The sequence below is a fragment of the Ceratotherium simum genome, chromosome 12, assembly GCF_057802395.1.
Source record: "Ceratotherium simum simum isolate JZ-2026a chromosome 12, ASM5780239v1, whole genome shotgun sequence".
Lineage (NCBI taxonomy): Eukaryota > Metazoa > Chordata > Mammalia > Perissodactyla > Rhinocerotidae > Ceratotherium > Ceratotherium simum.
In genome coordinates, this window is record NC_141911.1 from 23,670,658 (window position 1) to 23,689,574 (window position 18,917).

The following is an 18,917-nucleotide window of genomic DNA, read 5'->3' on the forward strand; positions in this document are numbered from 1 at the left end:
ATACAGGGGATGGTTAAATCAGTTACAGGAACTGAAGTCAGCAATGTTGTATTACACATTGCAGCATTGTGTGAAAATATTCAATTATTTTCAGGGACTTGGTTCTTTAAAAAACTGGCTAAAACAAACAAAAATTTCCAGTTGAAAAGACTGACCTCAATTTACTAAGATAACATATGAGATCTTAGTACTGAAATAGCTTAAATCATATTAACTATTCTATATCTTGGCCCAAAAAATTAACCTTTTTTCCCCCTGTGGACACTTTAAGTATTCTTTAAAATTATTTAATCCTTGGAAACACAGATACCATTTATACTTCACATTTTAGAATACAAAGGATGTATATGAAAACAATCTTTGATAGTATTAATGTTGTGGTATGGGCCTAGAAAAGATTTAATATCTATTTTTATTTGGTAAATTAATTGTATATTACTAGGATAGTGGAGATAAATTGACAATTTGATCAATTATCAATAATAGGAGATAAGCATTTTCCTGTAGGAGTTCTAAAACTATACCCAATGTTTACAGTTATGATCATGACTTGAGCATACATATGTCAGTTAGTTATGATTTTTGTGGGCATATTAAACATTTTCTGTATTTTCACAAACTAAACAGTAAGAAGCCTATGAACATTAAGAAGCCTGTAGAAAGGAAGATAGATATTCCTCACATTTGAAATTAAATGTTCCCCAGGAAAAATATTTTTGCTTATTATAGTTTTGAACAAAAAATACTTTGTTGGTTAGATATAGTTTTTATTTTAGACCAAAAAAATACAATTCATTTGTTTATAAGACAAGGTGAAAGGTAATATAACTACTTTTAAAATTAACATTACAGATTGGATTGACATTGACTTAATACAACCAAATGAATTCTTTATAACACATTAAAATTATCTTCCATATATTATGAACTGACATTCAAATCCAGAACTCTTATATAAATTAAATTCCATATGTTAACAAAATTTGTTTATTATACATACATAGTTATTGTGAATGTATTTTAAATGATTCCATTTGTTCTTTCCTTGGTAAACAGTGAGAATTATGACATATGAAGACAGTGTATAAGGGACATTAAATCAGCTTTGATCCCATTATTAAGAAATCCATATAGAATTGGATTAAGACAACAGGACATCATGCCTAACAAATGACAAATGCAATACACCAACTTGAAATGCCTATTTGAAATAAGGTTATCATTAAAATCAGTTACCACATGGAAAAGGTGTAATGGCATCCAGCTAACAGCAAACACTAGTATCAATATAGTCAGTCTGTAGAAAACACTTCGAGATCTCTTTTTTATTCTCATGATAGAACGGTTTATTCTCACTTCATGAACATCTGAATTTTCTTCAGGTTTCATTTCAAAGCAGGTGGGGACCCCTGGTATGAACTTACTGGATGAAGAGAGCTGACTTTTCACAGAGCCAAAGTTTTCTGGAAGCGTTCTTGAAGGATTCTCTTGAAGAGGTCTTGCTGGAGCAGGTAACACGCATGCTGTCTTCTTGCTGTATCTTCTTCTGTGTTTTCTGATGAATGAATAACTCCATTTCTTGCTGTTAGAGAGTTTCTCCCGAGGCCCCCTCTTTTTGGATGGATGAAGAGTTAAGTTGATCATCTCATTTTCTTCCAGTTTGTTTTCTTTCTTGGACAATCCACAGCTTATACTCCTGCAGACACTGGTATGACTTACAGTTAGACAAACTAAAGGCAGAATATACTGAACTAGCAATAAAGAGATAGTAAAGGCAATTCTGTATGAATCAGATGGCCACGACTCAACACACAAATACCTGCTGCTCAGCAACGTTGAGCCAAATGTTTCCTGAAGTTCCACAAGACTGTGAAACACTGGAAGGGGAGAGCAAATTGCAAAACCCAGTGTCCAGACGGTAGCTATCAGGAAGTAGCCATGGTTTGCTGTTAAATTGTTAGATATAGGATGTTTTATCATATGATACCTGACAATGGCAATTGATATTAAAATTAAAGTTGAAACGAGAACTGACACACATTGAAGGAAAGGCATAATATGACACATGACTTTGCCAAACATCCACTGATCCAGCAAGACAGAGGTCAGCGTGAAAGGTGAGCAAAACAGCACAACCAAGATATCAGAGAAGGCCAGATTTCCTATGAGGAAGTTTACCGTAGTCTTCTGATTACGTTTTCTCATCACAGCCATTAAAATGAGTAGATTTCCCATAAAACCAAGAAGACTTACAAATGTATAGAGTCCAATCAGAAAATACTGCAAGTCATCTACACTGCTTTTATAGTCATCCCAGACTGGGAAATCAGCATTGCGAGTGGCAGCAGTATTGTTCTCTGTGGCAAGTGTCTTGTTATAATAATCCTTGAGCTCTAAATCCATATTATAGTCCTGCTTGGAATAAAAAGACATTAGTTAGCAACTCGAAAAAACTTATGTGACTACTATAAATTAATCCATAGAGAGGGAAACTAAATTTTACAATTTGCTCCCATTACTTTAGTAATCTCCAAAGAAAATTTAGTGAGGTCTTTACTTGGTTCCAAGTGCAGTACAAGTATCAGGCAATAACCATTACAGTAGTTTAAGTCTATCATTTCTATGGCGTGTTAACTTGTGTTAAAATAGCAGATTTTGTTTTTTAAATTTATGTAGGAAATAATGTAAGGGAAGGAAAAGCTAAATTTAGATAAGAACTTCAAGATACCTAATTTACAATAGTTCATTAATGTTATTCTCCAGTCAAGGTACCTGATATACGGTGTAGTCACAGAATCTTACCTTAAACATTTTTTCCTTTCCTACTTGAATCAAGGCCAAACTTAAAAAGTCACCTGTCTTAAAGTATTCCTTGGTCTACTCAGCTGGGATGTGATCTCCTCTTAGGAACCCCATACTCTTCTGTTTATAGTCATCTGATGCTACCTGTCACAATCTGCTTTGCACTGCAGTTATAATGTGTACCCGTCTGCCTTATTAATTTAAAAGCAATGGACAAAGCAGAAACTGTCCCCTACTCACCATGGTATACATCACAATACAGGGCACCGTAACTTCACCATTGCAGGTGTTAAAAACATATTTATAGGAAAATGAAAAATTCAAACAAAAATCTAGTGTCCTAAATATTGTCTAGTTCATGCAGTGTTCAAATCTAAGCTTCTCAAGTGTAGAAACACTATCCCAGGACCTAGATGTATATAGTAGGCATTCAATAAATGTTTTTCAAGCTGGACTGTCGACTGTGTGACTACAATGCTGGATGGCAAAATTATACCATGATCAATTCTCAGTCCTTTGAGAAGTGCCAGATTATCATGAACTAGGACAACCACTGAGCAGCAGTGCTGCTGGTGTTTTTAAAAACAAAATTTACCTGTTTACTTTTTAATTTAAAAACTGAAAATAGATTTCAGCTTAAAAAGATTAAGTGTATTCATATTGTTTAAGGAAAATACTCTATCATAAAGTTAAATGTAGAAGTGATACTAATATAATATCCCATAATAAGTTCTCTCATTTCAAAGGAAATTAATAACAATATTATTAATATCACAATGGTATTACTTATTTACTGCTGCATATTAGAGATTTGACAGTACTGTCTGATGAAGCACAAAACTGCCTATAATATATCAATAAGAGGCAAAAAGAATTCTCCTCCTCTTTAAAAAAGTAAGCGCTCTCATCTTTTTAACACGAATTTCCTACAGAATACTCAGGACAGCAATAGTTAATTCTTATGAATATACATTGTTATAGAGATCTTGATATCTAGGTAGCATAAGAAAGCATTTTCACCAATAGCAATATGTACTTATCTACCTATTTCTAGATCTATACTTGGATAATTATACTTAAAAGTATAAAAATACATATATATTTAAATTTATAGTAAATAATATTATCTTCAATTTCAAAGGGTCTTATTGGTCCTGGTCCAATAAATTTTCAAATAGGAAATCCTATTGTGTACATACATTCATTATAAATAACTTTAACTTCAGTTTTATATACAGCAAGTTTTCAAGTTGTGCTACAAGAAAATTTGAAAGTTTTAAGTTTTTCACACTTCTACAACTGATTCTTTGTTAATGGAATTACTTTCTGGATGCTAATTGCATCCCCTTAAAGACAAATTAACTCAAAAGCTCAGGATCTTATTCATTCATTCTGAGATTCTAATCAACAATTTATATTGATATTGCCTCAAAGTAGAAAGGATAACTTGTACGAGTGACTCATGTGGCCTACTGAATCATCTTATTCATCATATTTCTAGCCATTGGCTTCCCTGCAACTTCCCTGGATAGGTCAGTGAGCTTTTAATCAAAGCAGCCTTGACTGGCCTTTCTGCCTAATTTCCTGAGTTCTGATGACCACCTGGCTCCATCTAGCTTGTTTATGATCCTATTTATACTTATAATGTGTCCAGGCTATTTGTTTGTTACTGTGTTTGTTACTGGGATCCTGCTTAGCTATTCCTCTTTTGTCTCACTTTCTTGAAACAAGCCTTTTCCTCTGTAGATCAGTAATTACTGATTGCCCTTTCTACTACCAATGCAAGGACAAGAGAGACACTGATAGTCGATTCTACAAAGGCTTTGTGCTTTCTTGGGACATGTAACTGTAGGATGACACTCATTTAGAGTAAAATATTACTGTGCAAAACTTTTTGAAGAGGAAATGCAGCACAACTTGTGGTAATAGAAACAATGCGGTTTTGAGTCTAAATCTCAGATTGCCTCCAATGTATGTGGTCAGTCCTCTCTCGTAGACTCTAATAGAGATAAGCGAAAATGTCTTAGTTCTTTTCACGATAGTGTGGTGCTTAACAGAGTATGTTGTACAGAATAGATGCTAAATAAATATTTGTTACTAATCATTTTAGAAAAGTAGTTTAATTTTCCCAGCTTTAAAACAATAGAAATTAATCATCCTGGGACTATGGGCAAATTCAAGATAGAGTATGACCACATGTATATGTATGTATATATCTGTATATGTCTGAATAAACAGACATATACAGATATATACAAATACATGTATATTGGAATACTTGTGTATGTCTGTTTACATATACATACATATTGGAAACACTGAAATTAGACAAGTTTTCAAATGGACCCAAAATGACATGAGGAGATAGCTACATAAACTGTGGAAATTAATAAAAGAAACCTTAACTAAATTGGAGTCCAGAAGGCCTATAGGGAGCGCTCTCATGCCCTATCACACATGTCAATTACACCAAACTGGAAGAGAGAGAAGCTTCCTTCTTGGAAAGGAAGTAAAACTACTTTACTACTGAAGGAAGATTTCTCTCTCTATCCAGCAACAGCCCAGCCAATGAGAAATGCTGCAGCTCAGCCAATGAGAAGCCTTTGCTGTCCTGAACTGTTACTTTTCCCCAAAGGACTTTGGTTTAGAACAGCCTCTCTCTACTCCTTTTTTCTCTATAAAAGCAACTCCCCTCCTTTTTTTGCTGGATTTGCCTATGATTGGCTATAGCATGAACATCCTGAATTGCAATTCTTTTGGCTATTCCCGAATAAACTCATTTGGAGATAAAACAGGCAAATTTGCTTTTAAGGTGACAAGACAATTGTGATAGTTCAGCACTTTAAAATTTTAAATTAGAGATTTTCATTGATAAAGCCTATTACATAAGCAACATAAAACTAAAATAAAAAATATTTACAACGTGTTTTTATTTAAATGAAAAAGTATATCAGATTTCACAGTTTGTCACTAAAACTTTTCTATTATAATATATACACATAAAATATTGAAGTCATTAAATTACAAAATCCACTGTGTTGTTAGTAAGCAGATGAAGGAAATGCCATCTTGAGTATTCATTGGACACAGGACAAAGTGAGAGCAACATTTCTTTCCCTCCCTAAAAAACACTAATTTATATATAGTTTTAAAGAGGAGGCTCCTCTTATTAATGAATAGCTAAGAAAGATTAATTGTTCCTTCCTTTATTCATTCAAATAGTATTTATTGAAAATCTAATATGTTAGGTGCTCAGCTAGGCTCTGGTGGCACAAAGATAACCAATAAAAGGTACTACATGCGGAATATTCTACGAGGGATTAATTCAAGATGACACAGTGAGTAATTGTAGACTGCAAGTACCTGAGATATAAAAGGCCCTAAATGGATGATGAATGAATGAATGAATGGCATTCTCCTGACTGGCAGTGATGCACTCTTTTCATCACAGCATGGACACCCGCACTGTCGCTGAATATAACTGATACTTATTTGTACCTATTGATAGACTGATAAATTATCATTTTTTTCACATTTTTTCTCTGTTCTAACATTCATTCATTCAACATTCATTTGTGCATTTTATTTTGGTGTGACTATGTAGCCAATCATCTGCTATCTCTCTAGCATCATTTCACCCCATCTACAGGCAAACATATAGACACCTAAGATCCAATATCATGCTCTGCACAAAAAGAGCATTCTGTGAATCTATGCTCCAGTGAACAACCTCTCTCAACTAAATAATGGATATTGCAAATGGAGTGGGGGGAGGATGCTAAGCATTTTTTTTGAAAGTGCATCCTTGTAGCCAGTTGATATTTTAAACGTTAGGAAAACTTTATCCAATAAGATTTAAGTCTTCTGTTTTCTAAATTGAAATTTTAAGGTAGAGAAATAACCTTAAAATGAAAAAAAAAAGCACAAAGGATTTCTTTCCCAAACTTACTCCTTCATTTCCTTTTTCCTGAAAAGCACAATAAGCAAACTTTTAATGGAAATGTAAATCTGTTTTATAATTCTCTGCTTTTCAACAAGTGTTATAATGGATGCTGTACTATTTCATGCAACATAAATATTTTATACATAATGATAGTAATGTCATACGTAAACTTTACTTCATCTCACATTACCAGAGAAATTAGATATATAACCAAAGAGAGAAGGTTTTAAAAATGAAATATTATTTGACAAGAAATCCCATGTTGACTGCGTGAAACCCTTGTTGTGCCTAATCACTTCCTCTTCTCCTTGGCATCTAGTTTTATCTCCCACCCATCAGAATTCCCAGAAAAGTGAAAAAAATAAAAGTTCTTGGTCAAACTGTGGCCACTTTAAAAAGGTAAAGTCTTTGTAAAGACATTGTAACTTTCTTATATTGTAACTTTCTTATAAAAATTGATCTATATCTGACACCAAGACAAATTAAATCTTTTGAGTAGACTTTATTTTAAATAGATAGTTCTTAAAAAGAATAATAGGAGAAAATGCAGGGAACTCGATACTAAAAGACTGAGCTTATACATTTAAAATAAGGTTTCTTTGTTAGGATAATTTCCTGCCTTATGAAAATGCACATCCTTCTTTTCACAAAGGATGCCAATCACACAAAAGAATAAAATACACGTAATTTTTTAGCAATTTAAAAATTATCAACTATTGCCTAACTATACTGTCATCCTGGAAAGACGAGATTCCACGTTCTCAAATATTCCCATGATTTATTTTTAAAGCTGGAATCTGGCAAAATTTGAGTTGGAAAGATAAATACAGCTCTGCTCAGCAGACAAACACGCAGGCACGCGCCCCCTCTCTTATCAAGTCTAACAGCAGAGTTTCTCTTCCCTTAAGAAATCTGGAATTTAAAATTGAATTCAGGCTGCAAAATTCTTCTGAAAGGGCCTTAAGCTATTTCCGTGGTCTATGGCAAAGTCTTTTGCCTTCGATTCAATACGATGGTTCAGTTCTTTCAAAAGATAAACTAAAGGTCGGTAAACTTGGAAACAGAAATTCTCTGTTTCTGATATTCGAGGTGTACGGATGTATGTTATTGCTCGCATTTGTCATATGAGGCCCCCTTGCAAAAAGGGGCGCAAACCCAGAGGCGCAGCTGCCCCTGGGTCTCCGGCCAGCTGCGGGACGGCGCGGCAGCTGGACAGCCCGAGTGGTGCCCGGTGGACTGCGCCCAGGCCCTCGCCGGAGCCCGCCTAGCGCAGAGCACTGGCCAGGACACCCCGCGGGCTGCCGCTCCCCGGCCTCGGACGCCAGCCGGGCTGCACCCGGGGCTCGCTCCGCCGACGGGGGAGCGCCTCGTCCTCCCCGATACCCCCTCGCTCGCCCTCCGCCCAGGCTCCTGCGCGGATCCCGGACTCTCCACCCGGGTTCGGCCTGTGCCTGCTCCACCCTGGGTGAGTACCTGCCCCGCACGAAAGAATGCAGCCCCGGTCCCTTCCCCGCTCTCCCATCACGCCTAACAGTTGCCTGATCCGCCACTGGAGCCCACACTCTTCCAGCCGCTCTGCCTTCGGCTTCCCCACCTCGCCCTCTCCGGCGCACAGACAACGCCCGGGGACCGGGGCCAGGGTGCCGTGCCCGGGGCCCCCCGCGGACTCGCCGCCCGCGCCGGGAACAGCCGCGGCCCCTCCCTGCGGGCCCCGTCCGCGCAGTACGGATCGGCGGGGAGAGTCCGAACCCGGTACCTCGGGGCGACCCGGCCGCTGCCCGCGCCTCGGCTCCGGGGGACGCGCCCGAGCGCAGTCGCTCTCTCGCCCGGGTGGCAGCGGCTGCAGGAGGAGGACCTGCAGGTGGCGGCGGGGAGGAGGGGGCGGGGAGCCGCGGGGGTTTTAGAGGCGCCTCGGGAACACGTGACTGCTCCCGCGACCCCCGAGACCCTGCTCCAGAGCGCTTGCTCCGCGCCAGCCTCTCCCAAAGCCGGGGGCCGAAGCATCGCAGCCCCTACCTTGCTGTTTGGGGGCCCTAGAAGAGAAGCTGCAGTCGCCTGGGATGGCACCCCATCACCCTGGCCTCTGGTTCCCCGCCGAGGCCAAGTTAACTAGACGAACAGCAAGATTTGTGCCCGTTCTGTTCCCCACCCCCCGGTGCAGTGAACTCGGAGGAGTCTGGAGCTGTGGGGGCGCGGGAGTATCTTGAAGAGCTTAGACTCCCCGAGAAAAATCTTCATAGCCCAGGTTTTCTCTTTGTTCGGAAAAAAAATAAAAATAAAAACAAAACCAAAACAGACCTCTGCTCTATTCTGCACCTTTCTGGAGTGAGGAAGGGAGAGTTCCAGGCAGGGAGATGGACCTGACCGTGCAGGGGATGCGAGGGAATCAGCGGCGACGGAGCCTGCGGAATAGGGAAAGGATGAAGTGAGGCTGAAATGGAATCAACGTTTCTCAAGACTATATTCGGTGAAAAGAAGATGAACGTAGAAAAAGAGTTGTCATAGTTAGAAAAGAAAATAAACAACAACAAAACTTGTCCACCTGTTTTCTCCTCAACCTGACTTCCTTCTCCAGTGTTTCCAAAAATGGATTGCGCGGGTTTGCCTTCTTTTTAGTCAGTCGTTAGTTGGCAGGTCCTTTGGGCTTCTTTGTGGTGTGTGTGTTTGTATGAATGTGTGTGTGACAGAGAGACAGAGATTGGGGAGAGGTCCATATGTCCTTCACCATAGCCAGGCACGAGAAAGGGTGTATTTACTGTACACTTGAAAACTAGACATTATTAAGTGACAGTCACAGCATCGTGTGTCCGGTGATGAGTGCAATCCGGTGGGACCGGCACTCTGTAAACTGGAGAGGACTATATCCTTTGGGAGCAACACAACTTGTAAATCTCATTTCTGGGGGCAGCAAACACTAGCTGTTATCCCAGAAGCCTGACAAAACTTCTTGTGCCCTTTTTCTGCTGATTTTTAACGTCTGAGACTCCGGGGATCTGTACAGATTGTCATTGTATCTGCCGGAGAGTCACCTAAAGAGGTTTTAAATGCCTCAAGTAAATCCAGTTCCTATTTCATTCTTTTCTGTTTTATTTCTGGAATACTAGTGTCTTCTCCCCCAAAGCTTAACAGATAGGCAGTCTGCGCAGGCCCAGAGGATTCTGTCTGCAGTGGGTGAGGGGAGGGATGGAAGTGTCGAGAAGGGGTGACCGGAGAGAAAACAAAACTTAGTTCTTAGACTTAACTCCAACATCTGTACAGTTCATGTGCTACACATTGCCACCTAAATTTCTATCCTTCTGTCCCTTGCACAGTTATAGTACATACCTACTTCAAATACACCTTGGCTTTAAAACAACTTCCAAATGAACCCCATTGTGACCATCTTCCAAAAAACTAGTCTATGGTACAGGGTTTGTATATTAAAACTACAAGATGAATTTTATTTTTTCTTTTCCACAAATTTGTATTTTCTTTTGATGATATAAACCTTTAGATTGAAGTAACTTTTATTATTAAAGTATTAAATATAAAAGGCCAGCATGTCATTGAGATGAAAATTTTGATTAAGCCACCAGTTCCCTTCCCACCCCACACACGAACATGAAAGCCTCAAAAAGGGAGTCAGAATTTCTTCTTTAAATACATATTCGATATATGTGGAGAAAATTATTAAGAATCCTTTTTTTTAAGATATTGTCAATTTGAAAGTTCCAACAATATGCTACATAAAGAGGAAGATATGAAGGTAAGTGTGCGTCTATCTTCAAATTTCCCAGGAGAGATTCCAGACTAATCATCATCACTCTTTGTAGAACCTAATAGAGTAATTTTGTTTCTATTTTATGGAGTAACATTCAGGCAGGGGGAGTACTACTTCTGGGAACAGAAATAGTAACGTCCGCCTCTGCTCGATGTGTTTCTCCTACTCAGTATTTATAAAATACTCATTTGGGAAATTAAGTTGGATTTGATGTGTGTTACAAAACAAACTGGCTATTTCCCAGTTCTCATGGTTCTTTATCAGTTATGAAAGAAAGCTTATCTATAAAGGTGAAAGTTAAAATCACTGGGGACTCCTAAAACAAATTATAGAATAATAAAACACTCTCTAAACAATGCCTGGGGCAACGTTTCTCTGAGGAACACGTCTGTTGTTTTTGTCAAAGTTATTGCTGCATTTTAATAACAGCTACCATTTCTGAAGGACAATTACAGATGTGTTTTGATATAATCTCAAATGATATACGATCTTGATATATTAGTTATAGGAATGGTGGGGATAAACTAGAGAAAATAGTATTTTATTTGATGCATTTTTTCTTTGAGAATTTTTGTTCTATTCATTAAGAGTAAACATTTCTTTATCCATTGTTTCTATCATGGTAAATTTAAATCCTTAATTCTTAAAAGATGTGGAAAGGGCCATTTCTACATGTCATCAAAACTATTTTATGATGCTCATTGCTGCATTGATTTATTTGGAGTAGTAATAGTTTGTCATATAATCAATATTTAGGACTTAAAACAGGAACTAACATAATTGTGAAATACATGCAATTTTTTTTTTTAAGGAACAAAAGCTATTTTTTAAAAAAAGTTAACCCAAAGTATTGTGTGCATAGATTAATTTTCCCAGACAATTCAATGATAATTTTGAGATCCTAAGGGGGAGCTATAAACATTTCATTGCCGCCTTCTGACAAGCACTAAGCTACTTAAGCAAAATTTTCTCTCTCCTTTTGATTCCCTAATGATTAAATCATTAAATATAAAGCAGTGACTGATTTTCAGAAAGAGAATGTACAGTTCTTTTTTTAAAGTAAAATTTCCATGTTAAAAATACATACACACATGTGTGTATGTATGTGTGTATGTATGTATACATACATACACATGTACATAGTTATACAATCACATATCACATATGTATTTGTATAATGGACGCTTGTCAGGACACCTGGATTGCAGCCAGATTTTATCCCAAATTAATGGTGTGGCTTTAGGCAAAGCACTTGATCTTTTTAGTCTTCACTGTCTTTGTCTGTAAAATGGAATGTTTTGACTAGCAGATCTGGAACTTCCTTTCAGCTCTGAATACCTATGACTTTATGCCATTGACAAGCATGCATTACAGACGCACGTGTAGAAAAAGAACCTTTTTGGATCTTCAGAAAAATTTATTCGTCATAGAAATTGTTGGTCTCCCCTCCATATTAAAAAAAAAAGAAGAAAGAAATACTGTTGATAGTTTCCCATTATTACTGGCACGTTCTCTTCCTTGCAGCTATAATAACTATATTGTGATATTTGATTCATTCTTTTAAAAAGCTGTGTGTCGTACATATCAACCAATCATTCTTTACCTAATTATATTATTTTTAAAATTTCAGCACAAAATATATAAAAAAAAGAGAACATGAATTCCTTTGGAGACACAATATTCTATCATGTAAATCCATATATAGGCCATACATGCTTCCCTTTTGTAGATTAAAACTCCTCACAAAAGTGTTGTTGTTGATAAGTATCCCCCCAATATTGCTTTTTTAAAATAAATTTCCATTTCTTAGCTAATTTTTCATGGTTAATATTTTAAATCTAGTTATAAGTCTAAATATAGCTTTACTATATTTAAGTGGAAACGAAAGAGGAATAGTTTATTTATTTATTTTTGGTATGTTGGTTTGTTTTGAATAGTCTTTAAAAAGAATGTTTAGAGAACTGTTCAAAGCATAAGCCCAGAATCAAAAATTGATATGGTTGAATAATATGCTCTTCAAAAGTACATTTGTACCATATTCTTACTCTTATCATTCTCACAGGTAATTCAGCTTTTATTTTTTTATTTATTTATTTTTTTGGTGGGGAAGATTGTCCCTGAGCTAACATCTGTTGCCAATCTTCCTCTTTTTGCTTGAGGAAAATTGTCCATGAGCTAACATCTGTGCCAGTCGTCTTCTATTTATTTTTTTTTTTTGTGAGGAGGACCAGCCCTGAGCTAACATCCAATGCCAATCCTCCTCTTTTTTGCTGAGGAAGACTGGCCCTGGGCTAACATTCATGCCCATCTTCCTCTGCTTTATATGGGACCCCGCCACAGCGCGGCGTAACAAGAGGTGCATTGGGGCGTGCCGGGGACCGAACTGGTGAACCCTGGGCCGCCGCAGCAGAGCTCGTGGACTTAACCACTTGCGCCACCAGTCCGGCCCCAGTCTTCTTCTATTTTGTATGTGGGATGCTGCCACAGCATGACTTGATGAGCGCTGTGTAGGTTCGCGCCTGGGATCTGAACCCTCGAACCCCAGGCCGCCAAAGCAGAGCACATGAACTTAACCCCTATGCCGCGGGGCTGGCCCCTAATTCAGCTTTTAAAAGTATATTATTCAGTAGGTAGAAAAGATATGAGACATTTCCTCTGCTAGACATTATATGCATTTTCAAAGCATAGGTCCAGTATTCAAGCTTACACCTAACAGGGAAACCAGAATCAACACGTAAGAATATCTAAAAATATGAGAAGAATTATCAAGACGAGTATAGTACTAAGCATATATATGTCTAAAATGTATACATGTATACTTGCATTATGTATATGTATAAAAATAACAATAATCCATCACAGCTTTGTTGAAGACATTTTTTTATTGTTTGAGATGAACAAATGGGCTTGATATGTGATGTTCACAATCTATGTAATCTTCCCTATTTATTGTTCTTCAATTCTTCGACAAAACTTTTTTCAGTATCTTGTGATATGCCAGATATTATTCTAGGCTCTAAGTTTAAGAAGTGAAAAAAATAGTCACTGCCTTCAGAGTTCACAGTGTAGCTGTCAATCTGTGCAAGTAAATAATTAATTGCAATACAGTGTGATAAATTCTGTGTTAGAAATAAACTTAGAGTGCTGTAGGAATATAAATAAGAATGCAGACTCAGCCTACGCAGGGTTTTGGGGAGATGGAGAGATGGAAGAGAGGGCTTCAGGTAGTTGAGGAGCTACTTGAACTGAAACTTGAGGATATAGTAAAGAGTTAAACCAGCAGTGGAGAGGATGGCAAATAAGTGGAGGAATGGCACGAAGGTGCGAGAGAGTGAAGCATTCAGAGAAGTGCAGATAGTTCAGTGTGACTGAAGTGTGTGGGAGGTGGAAGTGGCAGAGCATGATACTGAAAATGTTGGTTAAAAAAAACATTGTTTGCACTTTACTTGAAGGATCTGGAGAGCGACTAGATGATTTAAGCTGGGGAAGGATATAACTGGACTGCTGTGAAAGCAGCTGGTGGCAGAGAGACCATTTAGTAGAGAAATAAGTAGAGCTTGGGGGATGTGAAAGAACACACTTGAGAGATATTTAGGGGGTAAAATCAATGGGAATCTGTGACCAATTCCCGACTGACCAATTGAATTTGAGACCAATCGAATTTGAGAGTGTGAGAGAGGGAAATACTGGGGATGAGTCTTCAGTTCTGGCTTGAGGGATAGAGATGACGTCACTGATTGAGATCAGGGGCACCAGCTGAGAAGCACATCTGCCAAGGAAGCCTGAGGGAGTTCTGGACTTGACATAGAGGTTTAGGGTTATGAGCATACAATCATGTAATTGATGGCAGATGGTTTGATTATGTACTAAAAGTGAAAAAAAGGAGAAGGTTAAGAGTGAGATCTCTGGTAAACTTGAGGATTTCAGGGCTGATCAAGGAAGAGACAAGACTACAAAAAGCAGGACACACAAGCTTTATTTTGGTGGTCTTGGACCAGGTTGCATGACGGGGATGTGTTTCCCAGCAAGAGAGCTTCCAGAGACAACCGTGTGGAGTTATCACTCAGAAGGGGGATAGGACAAGGGGACTTTCAGGGAAGAAGGAGAAAATAGAGTGAGCTTACGTGTCTAGGTGACATAACTCGGCAGCAAGGTGGAGAGAGTTGAGTCAGAGGGCTCCGAAGGGAAGCAGTGGTTTGGTGTCATCTATGGCTACAGGATTTGTCTTATCTATAGTTAGCAGATCATGGGTGCAGTGTCTCAGGATAGGTAAAGTAGCTAGGTTCTAAATGGCTAAAAATATATTTGTTTGGACTATATTTAAAGCAATTGGATGTGAGAGAATTTAAGTTTGGTGCTGTCCAGCTTTGGGCTAATAGTCCTAGCCTGCTGTGAAGAAGTAAACAAAATGGGGACCATTTTAGGCTAATATACAGGGGCCATCTCTGGCCCATTTATATAACAGGATCCTAGGGAGAAAAACACCTAAGAAGTAGATGGAGACCGTAGATCCTGGGGGAGAAGACTGAGGAACAGCCAGTTAGGAAAGAGAAAAGCCAAAAGTGTAGAGTTAAGAAAGTCAAAGAAAAAGAAGATTCCCGGAGGAGAGGATGGTCAAGAAAGTCAAATGCAACAGAAAGAATAAATAAGCCTGAATTGTGTCCACTGGCTTTGGTCATTGGTGTCCTGGGCAGAAACAGTTTCAGGTGGGCCATTTTTGGGGAGCAAAGGAGAGGACAATAAATATACTTTATTCTTGGAGAAGCTAGCCAGGAAAGATAAGTCAGCTAGAGAAGATATGACATGGGAGAGGGAGTCACAATGAGAAAGAGCTGATCAATTTTGTTTTTGTTTTTATTTTATTGTTGAGCCAAGAAAAGTGAATTATTGAATAAACAGGTGTTATAGTTATGTTATTGTTACGTAACAAACCTCCCAAAACTTAGTGGAATAAAATAACTCATAGATTTTACGCTCATGGATTGAGTGGATCGGCACATCGGGAGAGCACAATGGTGATGGCTTGTCTCTGTCGCATGATGTTTGGGGCGTCAGCTGGGAAAACTCGGTGGGCTAGGGTCACTCAAAACCTGGAGGCTGAAACAGCTGGGCTGGGGGATCTCTTGCCAAAATGAGGGATATGAAAGTTAGGGAGTAAATGCCCTATGGCTTTTACTCATCTCAGAAGGGAAAAGGAGTCTACTGAGACTGAGGGTATAAGGTAGGAGGCTGGGGGAAATAGCTTCTAAGAGAAGAATTGGGAGCCACACAAGTCCAAGAATTTCTGGATAATATTCAAGGCTCAGCTAAGGTTTCGAATTTGCAGTTGCAAATCTGTTTGGTTGACTTACTTTCACCTACATGCTATGCTAGCGAAGAGTGGTGGCTAAGCAATTTCCTAGGTTGAGAAGAGTCAGATTATATACCACAGCTCATCCTTGGATATTTATCCACTTTCTAAATTTATATGTATCTGGGGAAAGAAAAGCAACAGCTAGACTTTAAACAAAGGAATGAAGAAAGGATACTTAACCTAAGCAAAGTGATACCTGGGAACACTTCATACCACCTCTGCGCCTATTTGTGATATCATGCAGGTGCACATAAGGAATTTTTTTCCTATCTCTGGGAAAAATTGCCCTATCTCGGGAATGTGAAATAGCTGTACATAATGGGGCCGAGTCTAATCTACTGATGTTGGCTACCTGAAGCACTGTGTTGTGAAAGGGTCTAATGCTAAGCCTGAGATTTTGAGGGTGGGGGTGGGGAAAGATGAACAGAGGTATCAGAATGCCAGTGGTGGCATTCATACTTGCCCTTCCGACCAGCTATTCCTATTTCATCCCTTTGAAAGGAAATATGAAAGAAATAGTAATAATTATAATCAAAAACAATAATAGTAACAATCACAAAGCTATTTTTATTATACCATGCAATAAATACATAATGTTACACTTTTATAACATTACACTTTGTGAAATGTCTAAAGGATGTCTGACAATATGAGATCTGTGGGTAAATGTTCGGATATTTACTAAATACTTTTAAGATCCTAGTCTTCTAGGGTCTTCCTCTGACAGTTTCTTTTAATGCCCTAAATTTGTAGCCTTTGTAATCAAATGAAGACTTTCTTGACGTGCATTCCCATTTAAAATGAAGAGCAAATCCACAAATAGCGTTTGGCTTCTTCTACACAAAAAAGATAATTGAATTGTTTGTCTATATAATTGTATACTGGGGCCGGCCCCTTGGTGTAGTGGTTAAGTGAGCGCTCTGCTGCTGGCGGCCCAGGTTCAGATCCCTGGCACGCACCGACGCACCGCTTGTCAGGCCATGCTGTGGCGGCATCCCATATAAAGTGGAGGAAGATGGGCACAGATGTTAGCCTAGGGCCAGTATTCCTCAGCAAAAAGAGGAGGATTGGCATGGATGTTAGCTCAGGGCTGATCTTCCTCACACACACACACACACACAAAAATTCTATACTAACATTTTAAGTAAATTAATTGTTATTCATTTCTGCTAGTTAATTCTTTCAAAAAGGCAATTGAATAAAGTGACTGTATTGACTATTTACTTGTACTAACCAATTTAGTCAAATTCTTAACCTACTATATTTCATTAGTTCTAAGATGCAGATTTTTTTTTTTTAACATTTTGATACTCTAACTTTGAGATTCATTTACAATTGAGTGTATGTCATTACTTTACTGGAGACATTTTTTTTCTTTCTTGATGGTTCATAAAATAATGTCACAACTAACATTCTGTGGCTTTATAGATTCAGAGAAATGCAGTAGGTAAGTGAGAGAAAGAAGGAAAAACTGGTGCATAATTAATTCATAGAATATGAACTGATTCACCATCATGCTTCATAGTAAATTGTACCTCAATGGAATTTCCTCCTTATCAATATCATGTACATTCTAGTCTTCACATGTAGTATATTAATGCCTATCAAGATTTTTCTGAATGATAACTTAGGATACTTTACCTGTATCAAGGTCTAATAGCATTTCAGGAGCTTTAACCCTTGCAGCAGAAATTCATCAGGAGACCAATAAAGTAATTACAGTGGATAAATTCCAGTAGCAGGTATAGTGACACACTTTTATCTAGACAATTATTGAATCATGGAATTTAAAGGGCCAGACCACAAAGATGTTCCAATTTTTTGATAAAACTAAGATCTACAGAGATTTAATGAGTAGATCCTATCCCTCTGTTTAAATGACAGAATGAGACTGCTGCCCAAGAGAATATGAGAATAGGTCATTAATTTAATTCTCCTAGTTATGGTTTATAGGTCAGGCTGTTATGAAATTTTAGAAGGAAATACACAGAATGCAAAAAATTTCTCTATCCTCAGCAAAGATGAGGTTTTATCTAGTTTGGATCCCAAGTAGGAAAGTATGCAACTGTTTGCTTAAGAGTAGAAAAAGAAATTATCTTTATTTAACACATATCTTTTCTTTAACATATGTCTTCTGAGGAATTCAGATTACTCTTTAACACAAATCTTCTGAGGAACTCAGATTACTTTATTAGAAACCTTCTGTAAGATTACATTATAAGAGGATCTTATGTTGTATTTGGTTATTATGCTATGCTTATTTTTTCTAGTTTACACATTGGAATGAGTCCTTAGTAAATAATATTCCTAGAGAATTTTATAATTTGGCTGTTTTTGTTGAACATTTCAAAACTTCTCTTTGTACCATAAAATTTGGCATAGAAAAAAATCTTTGAGACCAATGATATTTCGAAGATTGGTAATTGATACCAATAGCTCAAGAATGCAGCTTTATAAATTTGCCTTAGGGGAGCACTTTATAAAAATTAATAAGATGACAAAATACAATGGCCACAGTAGTTCAGGCGTTCTTGCAGACATGCCTTTATTAGCATTCTTTGAAAATACAGAAAGGAAAGTATCTAGTGAGTCCAAATTATTTTCTCAAGTCCAAAATATTTACTGATACAGCAAAAATATTTATGTAAAAATATGTTCTTAGTAAAGAATTAAATTATTTCATTTGTGATTTTGCAGCAGGCTAAAAGTAGCCAATTCCATGATCAAGCCCTTAGAGTTAACTTGCTTCTAAGAACAGAATGTAATTTAAGGGATAGAGTAGACAGAGGGTGAGTAGAAACCTAAATGAGTTATTGCTCTTTAAAAGAACTGAAATACTTAAACTATGCCTTATATTTTCATCACTGGTAAAAAAAAAAAAAAAGAAAGAAAATATATATGTCATTTTACTCTGTTTAAGCATTAGTGGGATTTTTTAATGTATGATCATATCTATTATAGTACATTTCTTACATGACCATGATATTTTAATTCTTGATCATAATCCCTTTCCAACCATATAAAAATATGTCTAATGACAAATATTTTAGAAAGCTTTC

General features: G+C 37.6%; 1 protein-coding gene across 1 annotated transcript; it reads right to left on the reverse strand.

Annotated features, from left to right (window-relative positions):
- Nucleotides 1-973: 973 nt before the first annotated feature.
- Nucleotides 974-2,433, reverse strand: NPY5R (neuropeptide Y receptor Y5). Its single transcript, XM_014796624.2, has one exon. It carries the CDS (start codon nt 2,431-2,433, stop codon nt 1,063-1,065), a length of 1,371 nt encoding a protein of 456 aa, XP_014652110.1. The 3' UTR covers nt 974-1,062.
- Nucleotides 2,434-18,917: the final 16,484 nt, after the last annotated feature.

Bases quoted from the DNA above. Each gene is read 5' to 3' on its own strand.
- NPY5R (XM_014796624.2), bottom strand. From the start codon at position 2,433: ATGTCTTTTTATTCCAAGCAGGACTATAATATGGATTTAGAGCTCAAG.